At 34.3% G+C, this 27,376-nt stretch overlaps 2 protein-coding genes across 5 annotated transcripts in view; one reads left to right on the forward strand and one right to left on the reverse strand.

Moving 5' to 3' along the window:
- Osgin2 (oxidative stress induced growth inhibitor family member 2) overlaps positions 1–15,213 on the forward strand; it is a 38,229-nt gene extending 23,016 nt beyond the window's left edge. For all 4 annotated transcript variants that reach the window (XM_074068804.1, XM_074068805.1, XM_074068806.1 and 1 more), the window contains exons 3-6: positions 4,865–5,001; positions 5,507–5,698; positions 11,517–11,608; positions 13,301–15,213. In XM_074068804.1, the coding sequence (XP_073924905.1) occupies positions 4,865–5,001; positions 5,507–5,698; positions 11,517–11,608; positions 13,301–14,330 (1,451 nt within the window). In that variant the 3' untranslated portion in view covers positions 14,331–15,213. The remainder of the gene's footprint in view (positions 1–4,864; positions 5,002–5,506; positions 5,699–11,516; positions 11,609–13,300) is intronic.
- Positions 15,214–21,529: 6,316 nt separating this feature from the next.
- The window catches only part of Nbn (nibrin), a 45,312-nt gene continuing 39,465 nt past the window's right edge, over positions 21,530–27,376 (reverse strand). Inside the window, exon 16 of the mRNA XM_074068803.1 lies at positions 21,530–26,206. Coding sequence (XP_073924904.1) covers positions 26,176–26,206 — 31 coding nt within the window. The 3' untranslated portion in view covers positions 21,530–26,175. The remainder of the gene's footprint in view (positions 26,207–27,376) is intronic.

Genomic DNA, 27,376 nt, shown 5'->3' on the forward strand with positions numbered 1-27,376 from the left:
AATAAACACCAAAGTGAAACAGAAAACACCATAAATAGATAAATGAATTAAGGTCGAGAATTACAGTATTAAAGAGGCAGTGACCCATGATATGGAAAACCTCAGAAAAAAGAATGAAACAGAAATACAAAACACTCTAGAAGGCCACTCCAGCAGACTAGAACAAGCAGAAGACAGAATCTCAGAACTTGAAGATGAAATGGAAATTGAAGGAAAAAACTGAAGAACTATTAGACAACTCAAGACCTGTGAAAGGAATATGCAAGAACTCACCAACTCCATCAAAAGACCAAACCTGTGAATCATGTGCATTGATGAAGGAGAAGAGGTACAAGCAAAAGGAATCCATAATATATTCAACAAAATAATAACAGAAAATTTCCCAAATCTAAAGAAAACTATGCCTGTTCTAGTACAGGAAGCCTCCAGGACACCAAACAGACTTGACCAAAATAGAACTACCCATGACATAATATCATTAAACAACAAGCACAGAGACTAGAGAAAGAATATTGAAGGCTGTAAGAGAGTAAAAAGAACATACAAAGGTAAACCCATAAAAATCACAGCAGATTTCTCAACAGAAACCTAAAAGCAAGAAGGGCGTGGAGTGAGGTATTCCAGGCAATGAATGAAAACTACTTCAACCCTAGGGTACTCTACCCAGCAAAACTATCATTCAAGATAGATGGAGCAATAAAAGTCTTCCACAATAAGCAGAAACTAAAAAAATACATGACCACCAAACCACCACTACAAAAGATTCTTCCAGGAATTCTGCACACAGAAAGTGAAAGCAAACAAAACCATGAAAGGGCAGGCAGTACCAAACCACAGGAGAAGAAAAGGCAAGAAAGTAGAGAGTAACATTGATTCAGCTGCACACAATCAAACCCTTAAACAAAGAAAACTAAATGACAGGAATCACCACATACCTGTCAATACTAACACTGAATGTTAACGGACTTAATTCCCCCATCAAAAGACACCATTTGGCAAACTGTTTAAATAGGAAGATTCAACAATCTGCCACTTCATCAATAGAAACAAGCACTGGCTGAGGGTGAAAGGCTGGAAGAAGATTTACCAAGCCAGTGGCCCCTGAAACAGGAGGAGTAGCAATACTTATCTCATACAAAGTAGACTTCAAACTTAACATTGATCAAACGAGATAAAGAAGGACACTCCATACTAATAAAAGGGGAAATACACAAAAGGAAATAACAATTATCAACCTATATGCACCCAACGTCAGTGCACCCACTTTCATCATACATACTCTGAGGGGCCTAAAAACATATATGGACTCCAACACAGTGGTAGTGGGAGACCTTAATATCCTCCTATAGATAGGTCATCCAAACAAAAAATCAATAAAGAAATTCTAGAACTAAATCACATCATAGATCAAATGGATCTAGCTGATGCCTACAGAACATTTCATCCAACTTCTGCACAATATACATTCTTTTCAGCAGCTCACGAACCTTCTCCAAAATTGATAATATCTTAGGGCACAAAGCAAGCCTCAGCAAATACAAGAAAACAGAAATAGTCCCAGGCATTCCATCTGATCACAGTGCATTAAAACTAGAAATCAACAACAAATACAACAATTAAAAGCATACAAACAATTGGAAGCGGAACAATACATTGCTCAATGATCAGTGGGTCATTGATGAAATGAAAGAGTAAAATAAAAGTTTCCTGAAAGTTAATGAAAATGAAAACATGACCTACTGGAACCTATGGGACACAGCAAAGGCAGTCCTAAGAGGAAAGTTTATAGCCATAAGTGCATATATTAAAAGGTCAGAAAGATGACCTAATGATACATCTCAAACTCCTAGAAAAACAAGAACAAGCAAATCCCAAAACAAGTAGAAGGAGAGAAATAATAAAAATAAGGGCTGAAATCAATGAAATAGAAACAAAAAAAATACATGGAATCAATGAAACAAAAAGCTGGTTCTTTGAAAAATAAATAAGATTGACAGACCCCTGGCAAACCTGACTAAAATGAGGAGAGAAAAAACCCAAATCAGTAAAATCAGAAATTCAAAAGGGGAGATAACAACAAACACCACAGTAATCCAGGAAATCATCAGAGACTACTTTGAGAACCTATATTCTAATAAATTTGAAAATCTTGAAGAAATGGACAGATTTCTGGATAGGACCATCCAAAACTGAACCAAGAGGATATTAATCATCTGAATAGATCCATAACACAAAATGAAATTGAAGCAGCAATAAAGAGTCTCCCAAAATAGAAAAGTCCAAGACCTGATGGATTCTCTGCTGAATTCTATCAGACATTTAAAGAAGAGCTAATACCAACTCTCCTTAAACTGTTCAATGAAATAGAAAGGGAAGGAACAGTGCCTAACTCATTATATGAGCCCAATATTACTCTCATCCCAAAACCAGACAAAGACACCTCCAAAAAGGAGAACTATAGGCCAATTTCCTTAACGAACATTGATGTAACAATCCTAAATAAAACAATGGCAAACCAAATCCAACAACACACCAGAAAGATCATCCACCGTGACCAAGTTAGCTTCATCCCAGGGATGCAGGGGTGGTTCAATATATGCAAATCTTTATATGTAATATATCACATTAATAGAAAGAAAGACAAAAACCACTTGATCAACTCAATGGATGCAGAAAAAGCATTCAACAGGATCCAACACCACTTCATGATAAAAGCTCTAAAAAAACTAGGAATAGAAGGAATGTACCTCACCATTGTAAAGTCCATATATGACAAAACTTAAAGCCAATGTCATAGTTAATGGTGAGAAACTGAAACCATTTCCCTTAAAATCAGGAACAAGACAAGGCTGCCCACTATCCCCACTGCTATTCAACATAGTACTGGAATTCCTATCCAGAGCAATTAGGCAAGAAGAAGGAATAAAAGGAATACAAAGAGGTAAAGAAGTATCCCTATTTGCAGATGATACGATCCTATACCTTAAAGACCCAAAAACTCCTAGACACCATAAACAAGTAGGATATGAAATCATTTTACAAAAATCATTAGCTTTTCTACACACCAACAACGAACAAACTGAGAAGGAATATATGGAAACAATTCCATTTATTATAGCCTCAAAAAAAATTAAAATACCTAGGAGTAAACTTAACAAAGGATATGAATGACCTCTGTAAGGAGAACTATAAACCCCTGAAGAAAGAGCTCGAGGAAGACTACAGAAGATGGAAAGATCTCCCGTGCTTATGGATCAGTAGAGTCAATATAGTAAAAATGGCTATACTACCAAAAGCAATCTACATGTTTAATGCAATTCCCATCAAAATCCTAATGACTTTCATCACACAGATTTAAAAATCCATCCTAAAATTCACTTGGAAACACAAGAGACCACGAATAGCCAAGGCAATAATCAACAAAAAGAACAATGCTAAAAGTATCACAATACCTGACTTCAAACTATATTACAAAGCAATAGCAATAAAAACAGCATGGTACTGGCACAAAAACAGACATGAAGACCAGTGGAACAGAATAGAGGACCTGGATATGAATCCACACAACTATACCCACCTTATTTTTGACAAAGGTGTCAAAAATATACGATGGAGAAAAGACAGCCTCTTCAACAAATGTTGCTGGGAAAAATGGTTATCTGTCTGCAAGAAACTGAAACTAGATTCATGTTTATCACCCTGTACTAGTATCAACTCAAAATGGATGAAAGACCTTAGTATCAGACCCGAAACTCTGAAGTTAGTACAGGAAGGAGCAGGAAACACTCTGAATGTATAGGCGAGGACTTCCTTAATAGAACCACTGCAGCTCAGCAACTAAGAGAAAGAATGGACAAATGGGACTTCATAAAATTAAAAAGCTTCTGCTCAACAAAAGAAATGGTTTCTAAACTGAAGAGACTATCCACAGAGTGGGAGAAAATATTTGCCAGCTATACATCAGACAAGGGACTGATAACAATATACAGGGAACTTAAGAAACTAAACTCTCCTAAAAATCAATGAACCAATTAAGAAATAGGCAGCTGAACTAAACAGAAGTTTCTCAAAAGAAGAAAAATGTAGTCTTATCATTTGCAAGTAAATGGATGGAACTGGAGAACATCATTCTGAGTGAGGTTAGCCAGACTCAGAAGACCAAAAATCATATGTTCTCCCTCATATGCAGACTTTAGATCTAGGGCAAATGCAGCAGTGTTGTTGGACTTGGGTCACATGACAAGGGGAGAGCACATATGGGAGGAAAGGGGATAGGTAGAAAACCCAAAAGTGTTTGATGTCCCCACTTCAGAGGAACTAATACAGAAACCTTAAAGTGACAGAGTTCAACACAAGAAGGGGATCAGGAACCATTGTAAAGATCAATTAGACATGAATGAACTTGGGTTGTAACATATTTGTACATGGAAGCAATACTAGGAATCGCTCCATATAGCTATCCTTAACTTAGCTAGCAAAAACACTTTGTCTTTCTTATTATTGCCTATGTTTTCTCTTCAACAAAATTAGAGGTAAGGGCAGAACAGGTTCTGCCTGGAAGCGAGAGGGGGTGACGGGGAGAGGGTGGGAGCAGGGTGCAGGGGGGAGAAATGACCCAAACAGTGTATGCACATGTGAATAAATGAATAAAAAAAAGAAGGAAAAGAACTCATAAGTTTGCTTTTGAACACATAATGTGTGCTAAGATTTCTCAAAGAAAAGGCAAAGGTCAGAATCATGTGAGACACCTGGTTTTTCAGAGATAAAAAACAGGTGATGGCGAAGAGCCATCCTCAAAGTAGGAGGAAAGCCAAGCAACAATAGTATTAACTTAATGTACCCGTTTGCTTTTTTTAAAAAATAGGAAATGGACCCTCAGGAATATGCCTTTCTTATATGTTATCAGGCTACAGACCATATTTAGCACCAGAAGCAATACATCCAAATGCAATCTTGCATAGTAAATTAGAAGAAGCCAGACACCTTTCCATCGTTGATCAGGTAGTATTTGTTATGTGTCAGTTATTTTTTTGCAGAAACAAGATTAGTTTTTATTTATGTAAGCATTGTTTCTTAGTTGAAAATCCTTTATTCTAAATAACATTGTCATTGTTTTTAGATTCATAAATATATTCTGCCAAGTTATGTCTGTTTATTTTCTTGAATTCATTAGAGCAGAGGTTCCAAAATTATTTGCTGGTGGAGCTTTAATAGGTGCTTTATGTGCAAATAAGCTTGGAAAGTGCTCCTTTTTATTATTTGGACATCATATTTGTTATCTGCATACAGAAGGCATGTTTTGCAATATAAGTATGACTAGCTTTGTTGAAACCCAAATTTTCCCTGTATTTATTTGATCAAAAAATCTTTCAAGATATCATAAAGGAACATCATTGTTGTCTAACATACTATCTGGAAAATGCTGGATTGGAATAATGCCTTCACTATAATCATCGTTGTTTTGGTGTTTTCCAACTCTTACCTACCTTTTGTGCTTTTCATTCAGGACTTAGAGTACTTGTCTGAAGGCCTTGAGGGCCGATCATCCAATCCAGTTGCAGTGCTTTTTGATACACTTCTTCATCCAGATGCTGATTTTGGATATGATTATCCATCCATTTTGCACTGGAAACTAGAACAACATCATTGTATCCCTCACTTAGTTCTTGGTAAAGGACCACCTGGCGGAGCTTGGCATGTGAGTGTATTTCTTTTACCATTTTAGTGTACATGGATTATTACAGATTGTCTTGATAAAACCAACTTGATTCTTAGCATTATAATAATACTTGTATATGATGTCCACTACATTTTATCTGAGAATTGTAATGCTACTTAATTAAATACACACTAATTACCTGTAGTAGTGAAAATTTTATTAATGAATACAGTCTTAGAGTAAGCATTTTTCTATAATACAAGAATTATATAGAAAACCTTTCAGGAATATTTTGCATTGTAAAATTTAAAGTTCATTTTAGAGATTACAGAATCTTACATAATATTTCAAAACCAATATTCATTATTTTCATTTTCAAAATTTTAAAGTACAGTGTAAGAGAAAGAGGTTGTGTTAGGGTTTTTGTTTTAACAAAAAGCATAACCTGGATGATTTAAACAGTAGACATTTCTCAGAAATGTCTGGAAAGTCCAAGATCAAGATGCCAGCCAATCCAATTCCTGGTAAGGGGCCATTTTCCTGACTTTCGGGCAGCTACCTTCCACTGTGTCCTTACCTGGTACAGAGAGCAGTCTCTTACTATTAAGCTATTAATCCAATTATCAGGGACCTACCCTTATGACCTCACCTAACCCTGATTACCTCTCAAAGGCCCCTCTCCAAAGGGCTGATGGAGTGGCTCAAGTGATAAAGCACTTGCCTAGTAAGTATGAGACCCTGAGTTCAAACCCCAATATGGGCAAAAAAAAAAAAAAAAAAAAAAAGGGCCCTCTCCAGATTACAAAACATTGAGGATTAGGACTTCTACCTAAGAATGGGGGAGGGACACAGTTTATTCCATAGCAGAGGTTAAATCACAAAACCAATACATTGAAGATTCATACAGTACATTTTATTAGCTAAAGGGCCACTAATTAATAATTATTCTTCATTTCTCTGTCCTTAGCAGTTAATAAATGTTAATTTAGTTTGCTTTGTTATGAAATACAGGCTCATGGGAACATTAAGTATCAGATTTCTAGTAAAGATTTTATTTGACTCTTCTGTGCAGTGTCATACATCTAAAAATTATTTAATTTATTAAGTAACTGTTTCAGAATGTCAGGGGATATTCCTAATTAAATATCTGACTGATCCCTTTTAAAATCTTAATTCTATTCATGTAATATGTGCAACTATCAAATGGCTTGCACCTTTTAGCTTATGTTGGTTTTTGTTTTTTACCTTTTATTAGCAACATTATTTAAGCATAATTTGTTTACAATAAGCTGTATCCATTTAAAGAATATAACTTGATAAATTGTGTCAGCTGAAACTCAGTATAAGATAAGGAATTTCATTACTTCCAGAGTTTATGTGTTTATATTTGTTCTATGAATGAAAAGCATTCTTACTTTTTGACGGGGGTGGTGCTAGTCATCAAACTCAAGCTTTACTAAGCATACACTGTACTACCGAGCTATATCCAGCCCCTGAGTGGCATTTTTACACGTTTCTTGAAAAAGCTATTACGTGTTGGAGTGGGTGGGGAGGAGGCTCATTAGATTGCCTTCTCTGAATTCCTGAGATTTCACTGTTCTTAAAATTTTCCTGCTTAGAAAATTGTACAGGTAATAATTGGATCTTTGTGATTACTTCATTTCTTCTATTTTTATATATATAGAAAAGGTGAAGTTTGGATAAGCCTTGATTACTCAAAACACATTGCATGAGAAGTAAATCTTAAAATATACCTAAAAAATTTTTTTTCAGGATTTGTTTACTAAAATAGTGATATAAATAGTTGATATTTGAGTTGTGCTGTAGTTGCTAAGGATTACTTTTATGAAGGTTCCTGACCTTCCCCCAAAATTACTTGTTCTCACCTGTGTGTTCCATACCTTATCTTAACCTTACAGTTCTTGTCAGTATTACCATTTATCTGTTTATGCTGCCATCTCCCCTGCCTGTGCTGCATACATCCTAGTTAACCTTAGTCATTACTGAAGATGTATGTAAGCTCCGTAAGAGAGCTGCCCTCTTTCATACTCAGTCTCCACATTGTTCTCCAATTTCTCATCACTTTCCTCCCTTGCAGACTTTGGGAACTATGCCTTCTTGCCCACTATGCTTTTTTAGTAATAAACATGCTTTCCTCCATCTTGAACCATTACAGTCATATGCTTCTCCTTTTCTTGAAAGCTTGCTCTTTGCTAAAGATATAATTTCCACTATCGTCTTGTGAAGTGGAATGTCTTCATCTCCCATCACCCTATATTCTGTCGGGTTGGCTAGTGAGTTTAAAGTGCTCGTTACTCCTCATTACTCTTGTGTAAACCCCCTGTTCCTTTGAACAAATCGTGTCATTTTCTAGTTCCTGTGCCATTCCATACTATGTCCATCAATTACTGAATCTGTGGCACTTAACTCATCTGTTATATCCCAAATTTTATCATTACTTTGAGTTACTTTATATACATGATAATCAACACCTTGATTTCTTGATTTCTTATCTTCTTATTCCCAGTGATTTTATTTTCTTTATTCTTTATTAGCTACTAACTCCAGCAGCTCCACTGTGGATCTTTTCATAGCCATTCAGTTTTTGAAAACTTCACATACCTTATTTTCTGTTCACAATCTCTACTAGCTATATCACTTGGCTACTTATACTGCACCTGATTGCTCAAATACAGAGAATTCTTCACCCCCTTACCCTCCAGCTTAGGTTCTATGCTTCACTAGTCTTATCTACTAGTGAAGATCCTTATCTTCACCCCCTTATCCTCCAGCTTAGGTTCTGTGCTTCACTAGTCTTATCATTTTCCTTAATTCCCTCGACTTACTGTCCTTCCATTTAATGGGTTTGGCAGAAATGCAATTTATCTAAATGTCTGCTTCATCCAAGCTAAGCTGTCCCTGCTCTCCTTTTTCTCTTTCCTGCTTAGAAATGCTTTTGGTTCTTATTTTACAAAGAAAATAGAGTTAATCAGAATGAACCTCTACAGTTCTGCAGTCAAATGTATAAACTTATTTGCATTCATGGTAATTCTTTGTTTCTTGTCCTCTGTTATAATGGAAGACATATTACTTCTAAGGCTCACCTTTCAGCTGTGTTCTGGATATTTTATCTTTTCAAGGACATTATTTGATTTTACTTATTCTATCATAACTTCCCTGCCCACTTTTTTTTTCTTTTAAGGTACTGGGGTTTGAACTCAGGACCTGTGCTGCTAGGGCAGGCACTCTACCACTTGAGCCATGCCCCTGACCCTTATTTTTTTGACAGGGTCTTGCCTTTTGCCCAGGCTAGGCTGGACCTCAATCCTCCTACTTATAGTTCCCTGCATAGCTGAGATGACAGGCACCTACTACGCCCAGGTATTGGTTGAGATGGGATCTATTGCCTGGTCTGGTCTCAATCTGTGATCCTTCCAGTCTCCACCTCCTGTGTAGGTAAGGATTGCAGGTGTGAGCCACTGTGCCCTGCTGTCTGCCAGCTTTTATTGGTCAGTATACAAACATGCTAAAAATTATTTCCATCCTTACGAAAAAAATTAGGTTTCAACATATCTGTATCCTTTTCTTCAGATCCAACTTCTTGAAATGGTTACCTGTACATCCTATGGGTTTGGCAATTCATCTAGCTCCATGCCCTTGCCCCTTATTTCTTAGCTTGCTCACTGTTGCTCTATCACTGGTTTTCCACAGGAACAGTTCTTCTGAGGTCAGTAACTAACTTTCTTGCTTAATTTGGTGATGAGTCTGAAAATTTCCTGACCTGCAGGATTTGACAGTGTTAATATGTTTCTTGGGTTCTCTAAACCTTCAGTCTCCTTGTTCTTCCTGTATGGTCACTCTCTTTCAGTTACTTTTACTTTTGTGCCTTTTTTTTTTTTTCTTATTTGGCAGAATCAAGTAAATGCTTCTAGATATCCACTCCTAGTGGAGTGGCTTAAATCTGCCAACAGTAAATAGTATATCACAAACCATTTGTAGAGTTACCAACCATATATTCCTCATATCCAGGGACTTTTTGTAAATCAGCAATGCTGTGTGACTAACCTCTGCCAGTCAGACCTGTGCCTACAGACCAGTGTAAATCACATTGTTAGGATAAACTTAACATGGTAACACAGCATGGACAACGCCTCAGTAATGCAAAAAAACACACTCAAAAAGTAAAATATGCCAAGGGCTTAGACATTATCTGCTAACAGGCTGTGGTCAAGGCCTAGTTCAAAGACTGGCTGTTATTAGTAATATTATTTATTAGTAATGTGAAAGCTTGGAATAATCTAGGTTTACAGAGCTCTTCCTTTTTGTATCAATTTCTTTTAATTCCTTGATGGACATTTATGTTTCTTCTCATTACTAAGCTGTTACATTAATTTGTATTTTTCCTAGAATAGTCTCTCTTTCTAATGGTACACTTCTCAAAGTTGATTTTTATCCTTGAAAAAACAGGTACTTTGCATATGCTCCTGCAGTAGTTCTATCTGGTTTTCCCTCTCTTTATACACTGTAGTCTCCGTAACAGCAGACATTCATGGCATACAAGTTGCATAGGAACAAAAAGAAAGATGATTGGAAGAAAAATGAAGAGAGCAAAGTACTAGGGCTCACAACAACTGAAAAAAACAGGTGAAGTGATGGTTGTCAAACAGTGGAATAGTTTTGCTTGATGGTGTTAAGTGTTCTACATGGGACTATTACGGCTCCAGAAAATCTCTGGTATATTGGTATATTGGTGTATATATAATATATATATATATATATATATTTTTTTTTTTTTTTTTTTGCGATCCTGGGAATCTAACCCAGGACCTTGCAAATGTGTTTCATCTCCTTGCCACATCCCCAGCCCAACAGTTTCTCTTAATGAACAGTTTATCATCATGATTCTAACCCTATTATCAAAGCCAGTCTGCCTGCTTCAAATCAGTGGCAGCTTGCTGCATTCTCTCCCTGTGATGGTCAAAGTACTATCACAAATAATGCTTCATGGGGCTTAACACACATTAAGTACTCTATAAATGGTAATTAAAGTTAATAATAATAAATACTGGGCTATATAGAATCAGGGCAAGAAGAGTTATGAGGGAAAAAAAACATTTTCTAAAAGAGATGGTTGAAAAAGATCATTGGTAATTGGGATACGTGCCTTGGTCCGTGAGCATTAAGCAAAACAGAAGTAAGTCGGTCAAGCCAACTTAACTCACTTCTGTGATGACATGGTTAACCTCAACAGTGAGTCTGTTTCTCTGGCAACCACTGCTTATTTTTCTTTTCTTAGGGAGAGATGCTGCTGTGTCCAAACCAGTCTAGACTTCAGAATTATAACTGGTGGAGGGAGTAAAGGTTTCCAATTTTTAAAAATAGGCAAATTATATTAAAATGGAAAAATACATAAAATTTTGGAAATTATATAGATTTTCGTTTTGTTTAAAAAGTGAAAATACTGATTTGTTCTTTAATCTGTACATCTGAATGTACATTGATCATAGGCCAAAGCCATCAGCTTGCACTGGCATTGGATAATATTATAAATTCATTTTATAAGTACTTAATTTGGGGGGGGCAGTATAAGGGTTGAACTTGGCCTCATACTTGGCAGGCAGATAATTTAAAACTGCCAGCTCAAGTATATAACATTATGAATGAAGACATAGAGATGGATGATACCATATGATGAAAGTGTGTAAAAGTTTATTGGAGTAAAGTTTCAGAAGAAATTTACACAACCATTTTTGGACAACTTTTAGCACACTTTATCCAGTCTTATTATAAATAGGATGGGTGTGAAAGTCATATTCTGCTTAATTATGTTTTTAACTGTATTTTTTTACCTTAATAGAATATGGAAGGATCTATGTTGACAATCAGCTTCGGAAATTGGATGGAGCTACCTGGACTTAAATTTAAAGATTGGGTGTCTAACAAACGAAGGTAAAGATCAAACTGTATTAAAATTCTTTTGATGTAGGATCAAATATATAATATACATGTCAAATAAAAATGCTTCCTTGAGCTAGTTTCCATTTAGAGATGCTATAAAACTAAGCTTAGAAGTCAGAGATTGTTTTCAGAGTGGTTTCCTTTGACTTTGTTAATTAGGGATTTATCTCTGTCCTGTTATTCACTGTATACTTTCTCTCTACTGATGTACAATTTTCCAAAATTTATCTGTTTTTATTTATATTAGAATAGTGATGTAACATCTGAGTATTTCATTTCCTATTAGGTAGCAGCCATGTTAATCCATAGAAAATTTCCTTCATTTGGTGCAGTGCTTGCCTAGTGTGCGGCAGGTGGTGGGTTTGATCTGCAACACGGCAAAAGTAAAACAAAATGAAAGAAGTCTTCCTTTATTTGAGGAGATTTAAGAAGAGCAGATTCAGATCATGATGGACAATTGAGTTAAATCTCCAAAAAGTTCACCTTAGGTGTTTTAAAAAGGACTTAATATGGTTTTGAAATTTAAAGTTGCAAAATCTGGCAAGTTGTACAAGTACTTGATTGTTGTAAGCACATATGCAAAATTGTTCAGCACATTCTTTTGTACAATATGTAAGAAAAGGGAACACTTTATGATTTTTGTAACAGAAGAATTTATCTTTCTAAATTATGCATGTTTTATCTTGAAATATGCATAATAAGATGAAAATGAGTCCTGTGATTAATATTAGCTTTAGTTCCTGGCTTTCATACTACTGACAGCAGACTTTTATATCTTAGAGATTGGCAGGGCTTGAGTCCTGACTTTGTGACTTCTAATGTTGTGACCCTGGGCAAATAACTTAAAGTAGTTGTCAATTTCTTACTCTGTAAAAGGAGATAATAATAGTACTACATGTGTTTTCTGAACTATTGAGAGGTAATACATTCTAAATCTTAGTTATAATCAATAAACTTAAAAATTTTTAATGAACTTCCAATTGCAATATAATGAATTATGTCAAATGATTATTTTTACTGCTACCTACCTCTGATTGGGGTATAGAGTTTAGGAACATTACTAATCATTGCTTTGAAATTCAAGTATGTACTAATACTCTGTTTTTCATACACAGCAAATTATATTTTTAAATTTCTTGAGTAGGAAAACACAAAGTATTATAACTTATTTACTTAGATTTAAGATGATTTTGTTCAAAAGACAGATCTGAATTACTTTTGGTCATTAAGAAAATCATATCAGGATACTTACATATTATCTTTTAAGTAACACAGCTACTATAATAGACCTGTAATTTCTTAATGATGGTAATCTGAATAACTCAGTTGATAGCTAGATTATAATTTGAGATATACTAGTCTTAATATTATTCACATTTTAATCCTTTTATTTAATGAAATTATCAAGCAGCTGATTGGAGCAGTTATAGTGACACTAGGGAAACAGATGCATTAAAATACAGTTTCTTCTTTCATGGGACTTGATCTGTAGACAAAACTAATTAACATTTTTAACAAAAAAAAAAAAAGAAATAAGGCTTTTTTTTTAATGTGGTAGGATAATTTTTACCTAAGACAGTCCAGAGGAACTAAAAAGGCATAAAGACTTTCTAGGTGTAAAGTACTAATCATGGGAACTGAAAGTACTACCTTCATAGGTTATTTTTCCTTTTCCTTTTTTAGGAACCTAAAAGGAGATCGAGTGATGCCAGAGGAAATAGCTCGCTACTATAAACATTATGTAAAAGTCATGGGTCTTCAGAAGAACTTCAGAGAGAATACTTACATAACCTCTCTATCAAAACTCTATAGAGATCAAGATGATGATAATAATCAAGACAGAGATATTTCAACAAAGCATTTACAGATAGAGAAGTCAAAATTGATCAAGAGAAACTGGGAAATCAGAGGTTATCAGCGAATAGCAGATGGTTCTCATGTTCCCTTTTGCCTCTTTGCTGAGAATGTAGCTCTAGCAACTGGAACATTAGATTCTCCTGGCCACCTGGAAATTGAAGGAGAAGATTTTCCTTTTGTGTTTCATTCAATGCCTGAATTTGGAGCTGCTGTAAACAAAGTAAAGTTGCGTGGCAAAGTGGATCCAGTGTTAATTGTAGGTTCTGGGCTTACTGCAGCTGATGCAGTACTTTGTGCTTACAACAATAATATTCCAGTGATGCATGTATTTCGCAGACGAGTAACTGACCCAAACTTAATTTTCAAACAGCTTCCTAAAAAGCTTTATCCTGAATATCATAAAGTCTATCATATGATGTGTACTCAGTCATATTCTGCAGACTCAAATCTTTTATCTGACTATACTAGTTTTCCTGAGCACCATGTGCTTTCCTTTAAGTCGGACATGAAGTGCATTCTTCAAAGTGTCTCTGGATTGAAGAAAATATTTAAGCTGTCTGCAGCAGTGGTATTGATAGGTTCTCATCCTAATCTGTCTTTTCTGAAGGAACAAGGGTGTTACCTAGGTCATAACTCAAGCCAACCAATCACATGTAAGGGTAATCCTGTGGAGATCAATGCATATACTTACGAATGTGTCAAAGAAGCCAACCTTTTTGCATTGGGCCCTTTGGTTGGAGATAACTTTGTTCGATTTTTAAAGGGAGGGGCTTTGGGTGTTACACGCTGTTTAGCTGTAAGACAGAAGAAAAAGCATTTATTTGTTGAGAGAGGAGGAGGAGATGGGATAGCTTAAAGCAAGTTTACAAGTAATTTAAATGGATAGTTTGCCATTAAAGATTTTTTAATAGTGGTTTTGCAGTGTACTGGCCTGAATTATCTGGACTTGAATTAACTGGAGAAGAGCCTCAAGCTATAGTAATTTCATTTTTTTAACATTACCACAGCTTTGTGTCCTGATTTATAATGTATCAAATATCAAAGGTGTTATTGTTGGACAAATAGAAAACTGCTAACATGGTATACTTTAAGCTTTCACTTAATGAGAGGACATTCTTTTCTTCCAAGACCGATATTTTTGTGTGTGTGATCATGTTTTGTTATTGTTTGATCCCAAAGTATTATAGCTTGGAATCTATAAAACCAGTATGGGCATCAGGCCAGAAATTGTCCTTACTTCCTGTTGGGTTACCTTATTGCTCAAAGGGTGGTCCAAGGACCAGTAGCATCAGCTTTTTCTATAGCTTATTAGTAATGTAGGCTCTTTGGTCCCACAACAAACTTTGCTTAATCAGAAACTACATTCTTACAAGATCCCCAGAGGATGTATGTGTCATTAAAGTTTAAAACATAATGGTCTGAATGAAAATGGGATATAAGGTATGTATGGTGGGGTGAGGTAGGGACAGGAGGCATTTTCAACTCAGGTGTTATTTATTTTGAAATTATCAGTTGAATAAATCTAATTTATTACCAAATATGGTATTTTAAAAAATATTTTTATTGTCAAAACCTTAACAGTACTTCATATTCTTCTAATAATTTAAACATCCCATGATATTGGTATATACTTGGACATCTAAGAATCTGCCAAAATACTTTTCAGAGACTTAATACTTAACCACCATAACATCTACTTTATCTTATTTGCAATTTAATAAATTGTGGATGGAACAACTTACTTGTGTGAACATTGAGTTAATTTCTAGCACTGAAACTTAGGTATTCAGGCTGGTAAGTGCTTCTGAAATGGTAATACAGTTTGGGTATTGTCAGAATTATAAAAGTGAATGTAGAAATAAGATTAAAATTTTTTCCATTTCCAAGGTGATTATTTCTTTGATATCTTTAATAGTTTGCTCATTGGAGATGACATAGCTCATACCATGAGTATTTATTGACCATATCTGCTCTATCTTGAATTATGGTTATTGTGCTTAATGTCTGCATATGTGGACAGAAATTGACAGAATTTTTAGTGTTCAGCACAAAAAGGGAAGAGAAAGGTTGAAAATTTCATTTGGCAAGGAGAATTTCAGAAGACTAATGAAATTTTCAACCTTTCTCTTCCCTTTTGGGGTACAGTTATTTCATCTGGAATGTACTCATTGAACTTCTGTTTTTCTTAAAATAATAGACTATGTCAATTATTCTGTCCATTTTAGTACATTATGTGCTTAAGTTTACTAGGGTCATAATTCACCTTACATATAATTGTTTAGAATGTATTTGCTTCTACCATCTAATTGCTTCAGATGAATTTTTAGTCTCAGTAATTCTCACAACTGATTTAAGATTAATTTGGTTTTATAAAGTCTATAATCACGTTTCCTATTATGGTAATAATGTTTTCAAACTAATTTCACACACTTTTGAAATGGTACATGATTCTATGCTTGCCTGTTTTTGAACTCTGAATGAGTGGGACTGGATGTTTTTCTGAATGTCACTTCTAAATTGAAAGTGACAGTATTGCAGAGATAGTTTGTAGGAAGGACAGACTTGTTGACATTCCCTTACATCTCTAACTTAACTAGTATCTTTTTGTGATGAGAGTATTTGTTTTAAAAACAAAAACTTCAGGGAAGTAAAACTTCATAAAGCTCTCAATAAACCTGGTGAATAATTCTATCTTTCATGCAAACTCCAACTTCTGAAGTCTCCCTCAATTCTAGCTCTCCTGTGCAATATAGAACATTCAGGCCTTTTCTCTGATGTAGTATACTCCTGTGCTCTTTAGATCTTTACTTTTCAGTATCAACTAGCTATTAAAAGAAAGGAAAATTATGAAATACTTGACTAATCATAACATAATGTGAGTGAGCATCTCATTTCATGTCGTTGGTTTATGGCAAACAGTCCACACTTGATAATGAAAGAGTTTATAAAGCACTCCCTCCATAGGATTTTTTAAAAATGAAGTCATGTATGGCAAACATCTATAATTCCAGCAGTGGCAGGAAGATTGAGAATTTGAGGACAGCTTGAACTCTAGCAAGTCTCTGTCTCAAAAAAAAAAGCCAGCAGCTGTGCTCAGGTCTGTAATCCTACCTATTTAGGAGGCACAGATCAGGAGGGTAGCAATTTGAAGCCAAATAACTTCAAGAGACCCTGTCTTGAAAATACCCATTAAAAAATGGACTGGCGGAATGGCTCAAGTGGTAGAATGCCTGTCTAGCAAGTGTGAAACCCTGAATTCAAACCCCTGTACTGCCAAAAAATAAGAAACAAGGAGATAATAAAAATCAGATCTAGTAACAGCTTTGAGTGTTTCAGTCAGCCTGAGTATATAAGCTTCATTCAAATTTACTTTTTGTAAAATCTAAGAAGTTTTATCTTGTAACATGTTTCCATGGCATCGAGTTTTAATTAACATTTTAAAATTGAAAGACATTTTAAAATACTGTATAATCAATAGGGAAACTGGTGAACTCATCATTAACAAATTGCAAACATTTCTAAATCTGTTACTAAATAACAGTTCTGTTAAGTCCTAACTGCTGAAACACTGCCGAACTCAAGGCCATTCTGATCACAGCAGATCATATATATCATTTTAAAAACTCCACTGTATGAATTCCTAGGGGGGAAGGGCTACAGTCCCCAAGTCTAGCTGAAAAGAATATGTAGAAAGGAGGATTAAGCATCTTGAGTCACTTCCTCACCTAGGTTATTTAAGTAAACTACTGTCTTTGGGGAAGGAGCAAGGCAAAAAAGGTAAACAAGACCGAAAAACAAAAAGGAAAAATAACCTAAAATTTTAACATTAAAAATAAAAGTATGACTTTCTGGTTTTAGGTATGATGGATTAAATAGGAATTAGACTCTGCTTTTCTCAACTATAAAACTAAAAAAATAAAGTAGCCCAGGTATCTGTGGCTTATGCCTATAAATCCTAGGTACTTGGGAGAATTTTTCCAGGTAAAATAGGATTGCATGCAGTCCAGGCCTGCCTAGGCAAAAAGTGAGACCCTATATCCAAATTAACTAGAGCAAAAAAGGACCGGAGGTGTAGCTCAAATGGTAGAGCACATGGATAGCAACCAGGAAGCTCTGGATTCAAACCCCAATATACACACGTGTATTATATATATACATATATGTGTACATACACAGGTGGGTATATATGTATATATGTACATCTGTATAGATACATATATCAATATATATCTCTATATCTCAATGTTTTCACAGAAGAGATGGCAGTCCAGGACTGATCTTTAAAACACAAATAGCTTTCTAATCATTCTGACCCTCTCTACCTAAGGACACTTTGCACACTAACACAGGAAATGGGAGTGTGTCTGGGTGGTAGAAAATACTACAGTTGAGGGTTCCTGCTGGAATTTGTTGAGCAAGGACCTGGAAAGGAGGAAGCTGCACAGAGAAGCTCAAGAAATTAGCATAATTTCCTTAAATCTGCTCAGTATTAAGCTGAGTGCAGGGTGAGAGACCATGAGATCTGGCAGAAATCAAAGCATTCAAGACCTACTGAAGTCCATGCTTTGAGAATAGGGTTACTGTAACACTTCAAAAGAAGACAAAATCCAGACTCCCACAACATAGCACCCATGATATCCAGCAGCATATAGAAAATTAGGTGTGCAGAGAAGAAAATGTGGCACACAACCAGGAGAAAAAGCAAGCAAAACATACATGTAAGTAATATAAATGTTGGAACTAGCAGTTGCTTTAAAACAACTAATAGAAGTGTTCAAAAAGGTTATTAGTGAAAAATTTGAATAATAATTCAAAAATGGAACATTTTCCAGTCAAAAAGTGTATTCTGAGATAAGCAATTCACTGGATGAGCTTACTAACATAAAGGATACTGCAGGTAATGGAAGAAGGCCAGTTAATAAAATTTATCCAAACTAAAAAGGTAAAAGGATGAAGAAGCAATTAAACTTAATGTCATGGGAAATTATCAAATGGTCTAATGTACAGTTGGAATTTAGAGGGAGAGGAATGATGAATAGAAAAATACGTATTTTGAGAACTAAAAATGAGAAATTTAGAAATTTAAAAAATAACCCACAAATTCAAGAAACTCATACTGCAAACAGAATAAACACAAAGGAAAACACACCTATGCACCCAACAATATAATTGCTGAAAAATCAGGGGAGGCAATTTAAAAAGCTGTCAGAAGAAAAAAAAAAAAAAGACACCTAACACTGAATGAGTGATAAAAATGAACAAATGACCAGAAAAATTCAAGATAGTTTTTAAATAGTTTTCAAGTGCTGATGTAAAACTGCCAAACTAAAACTCCAGACCCAGTGAGAAATAAAGGTGCAATAAAGGTATTTTGGGGTAAGTGAAAGTTGAGAAAATCTGATACCTGGATACCTACACTACAAGAAGTGTTAAAAGCAGTTCTTTATGTGGTAGGGACATGATACCTAATGAAATGTACATGAAGGAAAGGAATCCTGGAAGTGGCAAGTCTACTTATTTTTCTCATTCCTTAAATTATTTAAAATCTAATTATGGAAAATGTTTAACCAAAAAGTTTAAAACAAATTTAAAAATAGCAAGATTTAGGACATGTGGAAGTAAAATTTCTGATAATTACTGCATAAATAATAGGCAGACAAGTGGAAATATAGTTTTATAAGGTACAGTACATATGAAGTGGTCCTATTATTTTAAGGTAGACTGATAAGTAAAGAATGCATATCCTTACAGCAACTAAAAATAAATACAGCTAAAAAGCCAACAGAGGAGATAAAGTGGAATACTAAAAATATGAGAAGGTTTTGAAAAGAAAAGAAAAAGACTCTGATAATAGACTCTGACTGTCATCAATAATTGTATAAGTGGATTACACATAACCAATTAATTTTTCTCAAGATCATACACAGTGTATTTGTATATGTTATCAATGAATAATTCACCAATTAGGAAAATAATTTCATTTAAAAAAATAAAATATTTAGCAGTTAACAAAAGAAATGCAAGACTTACTTGTACACTGAGAACTAAACCATTATTAATAAATTGAAAAAGAAATGGCCCAATGTATGCACAAATGAATAAATGAATAAAAAAATAGATACAGGACTACACAATTTATTTCTCACTTGTTGACTTTTAGTAGTTTGAGTCATGCAGGAAATAGTTTAGAGTTCTTGTTACGGTTTTACCTATGTCTAAGGGGTCTGTGGTGAGGTCTTGTCTGTTGCCACTCATGTAATCTCTGTTCTGCCTTTTTTCTTGGTCACTCTGGCTAAAAGTTTATCAATTTTACTGATGTTCTCAAAGAACTAGATTTTCACTTTATTAAATCACATATCTATTTTTTTAGCTTATTAGTTTCTACTCTGGTATTACTTCCTTCTGCTTGAGGTTTAGTTTTCTCATTTTTTGTAATTTCACAAATCACTTTAGATTAATTTGAAATTTTTCTTTTTATGTAAGAATTTAAATATAAATACTCCTGCATGAATTGCTTTAGATCTTAACAACCTTTTTTTTTTTTCCAGGAAAGGTACCTGAGATTATTCCAAGATTCTAAGCTTATGTCATAATATATAGCCATATGTGTCTATTTAAATTTAAATTCATTAAGTTTGCTTAAAAGTAAAAAAAAAACCCATTTTTATTAGTACATAATAATTGCACAGGGAGTTGTGTTGTGACATTTTTATATATGCATACAGTGTACCTCAGTTATGTTCATCCCCTCCATTTATTGTTATTTTTTAATAAACTGCTTTAAATCCTTTTGAAAAGAAAAAGAAAAAGATCTAGACAAGTGGTAATACATCCCAGGCTAATGACAATAATAACATTGTTAAGTCTTTAGGGTAACAATACCCTATAAATTGATCTGCAGGTTTAACATGATCTGTATCAAAATCCAAGATGGTTTTTGTGTTCAGAAATTGATCAGCTGGACTTAAAAACAATCTTTCTTTAAAAAAAGAACAAAGTTGGAGGGCTCATAGTTCCCAGTTTCCAAATTTACTACATACTCATTGAGACACTGTGATTTTGGCTCCAGGATAGACATGCACATCAAAACAGTAAAATTGAGAGGTCATATATTCATGTTTAATTAATTATGGATAAGGAAGCTAACCAATTTAAAGGCAAAGATTAGACCAAATAAAAGACTTCAACAATGTTTTAAAAAACTGTTAAATGTTGATAACAATAGTTGGTAAGTGAAAGGATGGAAAAGGACATACCATTCAAACAATAAAGGAGACTTCAAGCCAAGTATCATTATATGGAAATATTTCATATAAAAAGTTTATCATATATATATATATATATACACCTAATTACTGAGTTTTAAGATATATGAAGCAAAACAAGAAACCAATAAAGAACTACAGAGAAAACTTATAAATCTAATTACCATTTGAAATAATTCCTGAGTAATAAGTAGACACACAATTAGAAAGGATGTAAGATTTCAATAGCAACCACTGACCTGACGTTTATAGAATACCTACACTCCTAAACTTTAATATATATAGCACACAGTCACCCAAACAAATTAATCTTATGTTTGCCAATAAAACAAGTCTCTAAACATTTCAAAAGTCTAAAATCTTTCTGAATATGGCTTTGGACCACAGTGGAATTTAATTTTGAAATTGTAACGGAGATAAGTAGCAATTAACTACTGTATGTTTTAGTAGATGGGAAAGTGTGCAAATTGACCACATGTCAATGAAGAAATTATAGGGAATCTAGGACATAACACAAATATCTATATTTGTCACCCATAGCTAAAACAGTATGTAGAGTGAAAATTTAAAGTTCTAAGTACTGATATTAGGAGACAGGTTTAGCATGTATGGAAATATCAAAGTGAAACACCTCATTTTGTATAATTATATATGCTATTAAAAAATTTTAAAACACAGTTTTTGTAAAATCAATGAACTGCAGGGAGGGGTTAGAAAAATGAGAAAATTAAACCCCAAGTAGATGTAAGGAAATAATGGAAATCAGTGAAATAAAGGATAAACAATGAAATGTTCTTCAAAAAAACTTTAATACAACTGACAAATCTCTAGCTAGACTAATCCAGAAAAAAAGAATACAAAGTTCTGACAAGAGTGAAAACAGAAACACCACTACATTTATACAGACATGAAAAATTTACAGGAATATTATGAACTATGACATACTAATAAATTTGACAACTTAGGATGATTTTACTCATCCTAACAAAAAATGCCAAAATTGCAACAAGAAATGAAAAATCTGGATAGTTCTCTAAGATCAGAAATAAGATATTTAACATTACTTTGATGGTTATAATCAACGTAACAAGGTGAGAAAAAGGCAAAATGACTGGAAAGGAACAAATAAAACTCTTTATTCACAGATGACATGATTATATAAATAAAAAATCCTAAGAAAAATACAAAAAAATACTAGAATTATGGTGAATTTAGCAAGTTCATAGGCTTCAAACTCAAAATACAAAAAGTATACTTCTAGATACAACAATAAAAAATTATTGTGAAATGAACTTTTTGAAAGTACCATTCACAACGTCAACATTAAGTGCATTAGAGGTCAATTTAAAACATGCAAGTCTCAGTGAAACTACAAAATCATGCTGAAAGAAATTAACAGTCAAGGAAATGAATGTATGTATGATGTTCACGGATTAGAAGACTGAATATTTTTAAGATGTCAGTTCATCCCATGTTGATTTTTAGATTCAGCACAAATCCAATTAATATCCCAGCAGATTTTAAAAATAGAAATTGACATGCTTGGAGTACTTACAGTATATGATTTCAAGACTTACTATATAGTTATAGTAACCCAAGAAAGTGTGATGTGACTGTTAAGGATGGACAGAAAGCCCAGAAACAGATTCACCTATTATGGTTAACTGATTTATTACAAAGTTTCCAAGATAATTTAATGAAAAAAAGACACTTCATTCAATAAAGTATGAGGAACGAATGGATACTCACATGGCAGAAAAATGAACCCTGACATATTTCACATCACACTCAAATTAATTCAATGTGGATTATAAATACAAATATTAAAATATAAAGTTTGTAGATTAAAATAGAATACCTTTGAATCCTGGAGTTAAATATTTTTGTGATAAGAAAATATCAAAGAAAAAATAGTTAAATTTGACCTTATCAAAATTTAAAGCTATTCTTTAAGAGAAATTAAGAAAATAGTCATGCCACAGGAGAAATATTCTCAACATATATTCTTACATTCAGAGTGTATAAAGAACTTCTATAACTCAATTGTAGTTAGCAGGGAAATGCAAGTTAAAGCCAAAATAAGACAGACACTGCCACTGGCATGCTTAAAAACGAAAAACACTAACAATAGCAATGTTTGCAAAGAGAGGCGCTGTCAGAACTTGTACATTCATTACATTTCCATTGATAAATATCAAGACTGGGGTAGGTAGAGCAGTCTTCCTTAACAAAGGAAGGCCTGTGGACACAACAGGCCAACATTATCTGTCCATTGTACACATACCTGTTAAAATGGAGACTATGTTCCATCAGTTTCTTTAGGCTAATTATGAAGCAAGGCCATTAAGAGACTCAAATGACTCATTTAATCAATTAAAAACCCTGTCAATTTTACTTTTAGGTGTCTCATGTTCTCTCCACTGTCATTCCACTCTTGTAAGTGCTCACAACCTTCCTGTATTATTTCAATAACCTATGAATTGACCTTGATCCCTATAATAAAAAAATCCTACACTGGCTCACCTCATTCTCACTTCCTATGAAGTCCAAGAAAGCTTAAAACCTGTATTTTTTTGACTCCCTTTGTAGCAAGAGTTCTACCTGAAGTAGCAAGTAGGTTAATTAGGTTCTAGCACATAAATGGAAGATGAAACTGAGGTAGAGGCCAGCTTGTATCTTTTGCTGTTTCTACTTACAAGGGAAGTCATGAAAACAGTTTCCTTTAGCAGTGTTCCATCCCTCCTCATTCCCCAGATGATTAGCTGCAATGATTCTTGATTGAAGCTCATTATTTCTGGATCACAGGTACACAGATGTACCGTTGAACACACAATTTTATCAAGGCCTCAGAAGTAAGAGCTATCTGAGGAGGTCTATTCTACGTTACTCTGGGAATTTTTCCCAAAGGGAAGGCCCAGATTAGAACCTCCTCCTATTCTACACATTTTAATCATCTAGTACCTGTAGTCAATCCTTTCCTATTTAACTTTCTTACAGTGGTTTCTGTTTGCTTAATATTTTGTATAGAAATGTGTATGAATTCCATTTCCTAATATACCTTACATAGAATTAACATACTGATTTTGAAATTCCTATTGAGAATGTTGATAACTTCCTCTATAAACTAAAATCCAAACCTCTTGGCCTGATACATAGGGACTCATTTGCTAACAAAGCTGATGCTCCATTTTAAAAAATTTTTTGGCCGTCCTGGGGCTTGAACTCCGGGTTTTCACCTTGAGCCACTCCACCAGCCGCTTTTGTGATGGATATTTTCAAGACAGGGTCTTGCGAACTATTTGTCCAGGCTGGCTTGGAACCCCGATCCTCCTGCTCTCTGCCTCCTGAGTAGGATTACAGGTGTAAGTTACCAGCACCCAGCTGCTAATGCTCCATTTTAAGGAGGTGCTGTTCCCCTAGAGTTTGCTCACACCATATCATCATCTTATAAAGAGAAACAGGCTGATTGAATATTCTAGTCTTACAAATTCTGAGCCAACTGCCTAACCAAAAAATGCAAAAACATCAAGAAGCAAGTAAAACAGACAGCCTTATTAAACTTCAGGAGAAAACTTTACCCAAGTCCCAACTTGCTGTAATCTCTTAAGAAGGAATTTGGTTTGTGATCCTAATTCAGATAATCAGATGCAGACTTCCATTGTGTGACCAACCATAAGGCTTCACTTGAAGAATTAGGAAGAAGTCTTAGAGAAAGATACTTCTGAGGAGAAAGGGAGCTGTGCCCTGGGAAAAATAAGAATATAACATTCTGTAAAGCCTGCTCAGTAACATGTAAGTATGAGATTGTGGCCAAAGGGCAGGCCACTTCCTCCTTTGCTTCCACCCAGCTGGGCTGATCCATAGCTCCTAAAACCCTAGGCTAGAAATGGGGGCACAGTTTCCATTCACCTAATGAAGAAAGGGAAGTAGCACTTTATCCCTGTCCTTTCTCCTAAAGTATAAAGGCTTAGAAAAACTAAGGAAAGCAATGCAAGACATCTTCCATTTATTTTACAGTAGTTTCTATGATAATTAAAACTCAGAAGGAATTGTAACAACAGACTGTCAGTTCTGAGAGTAGAAACCTTTACTCATTAATTAATCTTTGTATTCCTTCACAGTGTTGTAGAAGGCAATACTTTACATGTATGTCTTAATAATGTTTCCTAAACAATGAAAGTTCTTGGACAGGCAGAATAAAACAAAGAAACAGAATTCTATGACACTTACAAACAATATCCATAAAAAGAAATAGTATGTTCTGAGGGTGAGTCAAAGGTTGAAATTATCTTAGACACTATGGCCTCCCTTGATCCCATATGGGGAGAAAATGAATGTTCCATGAATATCTAGTAACTATATATTGATTCATGCTATAATTTTTCATGTAATGCACTAACTTAACCTAAAAAATGGAAAGACTGTAAGGGTGGCAAAACTTACACAGATCAGGAATCTTTCAGTCAGTATAAAAGGCTTATACTTTTTAGAATATAATGCATCAGTCTTCAGAGCTGACAAGATTTCACTACAATTCTAACATACAGTGAAAGTTGAAATCCACTTGACTATATTAATAAATTTGAAAAAAAAAAACATCCATTTTCTGTTACCGTCTCCCTTTTAAGGTATAAAAAAGACAACTTCACCATTTCTACTTTAGGTTGTAAAACCAGGACTCTAAGAAGGTCAAAACAGAGGCACACTCAGCTCAGCAAAACCACCAAAAAGGGATCTAGTCTATTCTGGTGAGATTGTGGTTATGAGTTTGATGACGTCCTCCATATTGTCATGTTTCTAGAACTAGAATAACATGTGGGCGAAATCATCACTACTGAAGTCATTTCATTTGGGTCACATTGGTTTACAGAAGACTACAGTATAAAGAAAAAGAATAAAAATTAAAACAGAAAATTAGGATGATATGCTTATGATCTTCTAATCTATTAAGTGAAAAACAGGAAGGTACAGAACACTATATAAGCTTTGATACCATCTGTGTAGGGAATTACTGAAAAATGATACACATAGGAATTTGAACAGGAATTAAAAATCTGGAAAGACTCACAAGAAATAAGTATTGTAGATCTTTGTGGAAGGAAACCAAATAGATAGGAAAATAGAAGAAGGGAGTCTTTAGTCTTCACCCTTACATACTTTTAGAACTCTGGATTGTAGCTATATCAATACAGCAGAAACACATCTAAAAATGAAAAAGAAATCATGAGATGAAATGATAAAGCTTGAAAACAGAACAAAGAATACTCTTATTATAACAGATGAAAGGAATGAGTTTTGTGCATTTTATTTAACAAATTTAGGCCATAAAGTATTTGTAACTTAACTCTCTTGTACAAAATATTCACTGATCTCAGTTTGCCTAAAGTAAATGTTTGTAGGCGATGTGTTTCCAGAGCTTCCTTTTAATGTTCTTAGTTATCTTCTCCTCTTAACATTAGGATTATATCTGCAAGGAAAGAAATGGGGTTAAATGACATTTAGATAAGGGATCCTAGTTTTTTCACTTTTAACATTAAAGAGCTTTCAAACTGTCAGTGTCCCCAGATTCAGATAAACACATTTGAATTTCCATTTATACCTCTGATGTTTCTTTAATGAATATTTGGTAAAAATGAAACATCAACAACAACTAAAGTCATGCAATACATTAAAAAATAATGAAACACTTTAAAACTCAGTTTAAAAATGCAGTATGGTTTCAAATAGGTCTCACAACACTACCACCTCAAATTAAAGTATACCATTTGCCCAAAAGAGCAAAATGAACCTAAAGTGTAACTGCTACTTTACAAAATCTTCTTCTACAGCAATTAAGCAAATACACTTGAGTAGCTAGATAAGTCTATTTTAACAACTAATAAAAAATCAGCATTGTTTGTCGCATTTTCATCAACAGAATCACAAAAAGTTGATTGCAAAACAGATTAAGAAATACGTACTTTTTTTTTAATCCATTCATTCATTGATGGACACCTTAATTCCATATCCTGACTCTTATAAATAATGCTGCATAAACATGGGAATGCAATTGTCTCTGTGTGATATACTGATTTCACTTTGTATCATGGTTTAGAGCCTAATATCACCCAAAGACCATGTGTTGAATGAAACCTATGGTAGTAGTGGGAGCTGATAGAACTTTTAGCAGGTATAGTGTAGTGGACATTGTAGGTATGCCTTTGAAATACATTCTAGGACCCTGACTCTAACCTCTCTCTCTCCCTGATTTCATGAGGTGAAAAGTTTAATTCTAGCACATGCTAACCTCCATGGGATTCTGCATTGCCACAGGCCCAAAAACAACTGAACCAAGATATCCATGGACTGAAACCTCTTCAACTGAGATCCAAAATAAAAATTTCTTCCTTTTGTGTTATCTCAGATTTTTTTGTCACTGTTGAGTGTAAGCTGAGAAACTTACTTAGGATAAATACCTAGTAGTAGGATTCGTGGATCATATAGTAGATCTATTTTTAATTTCTTGAAGAACATCTATACTGTTTTCCATGGTGGCTATACTAATTTACATTCCCGCCAACAGTGTACAGTATACAAGAGTCTTTTTTTTTTTCCACATCTTTACCAGCATTTGCCATTTTTGTATATTTATTATATT

Source organism: Castor canadensis, chromosome 3 (genome assembly GCF_047511655.1).
Source record: "Castor canadensis chromosome 3, mCasCan1.hap1v2, whole genome shotgun sequence".
Taxonomy (NCBI): Eukaryota; Metazoa; Chordata; class Mammalia; order Rodentia; family Castoridae; genus Castor; species Castor canadensis.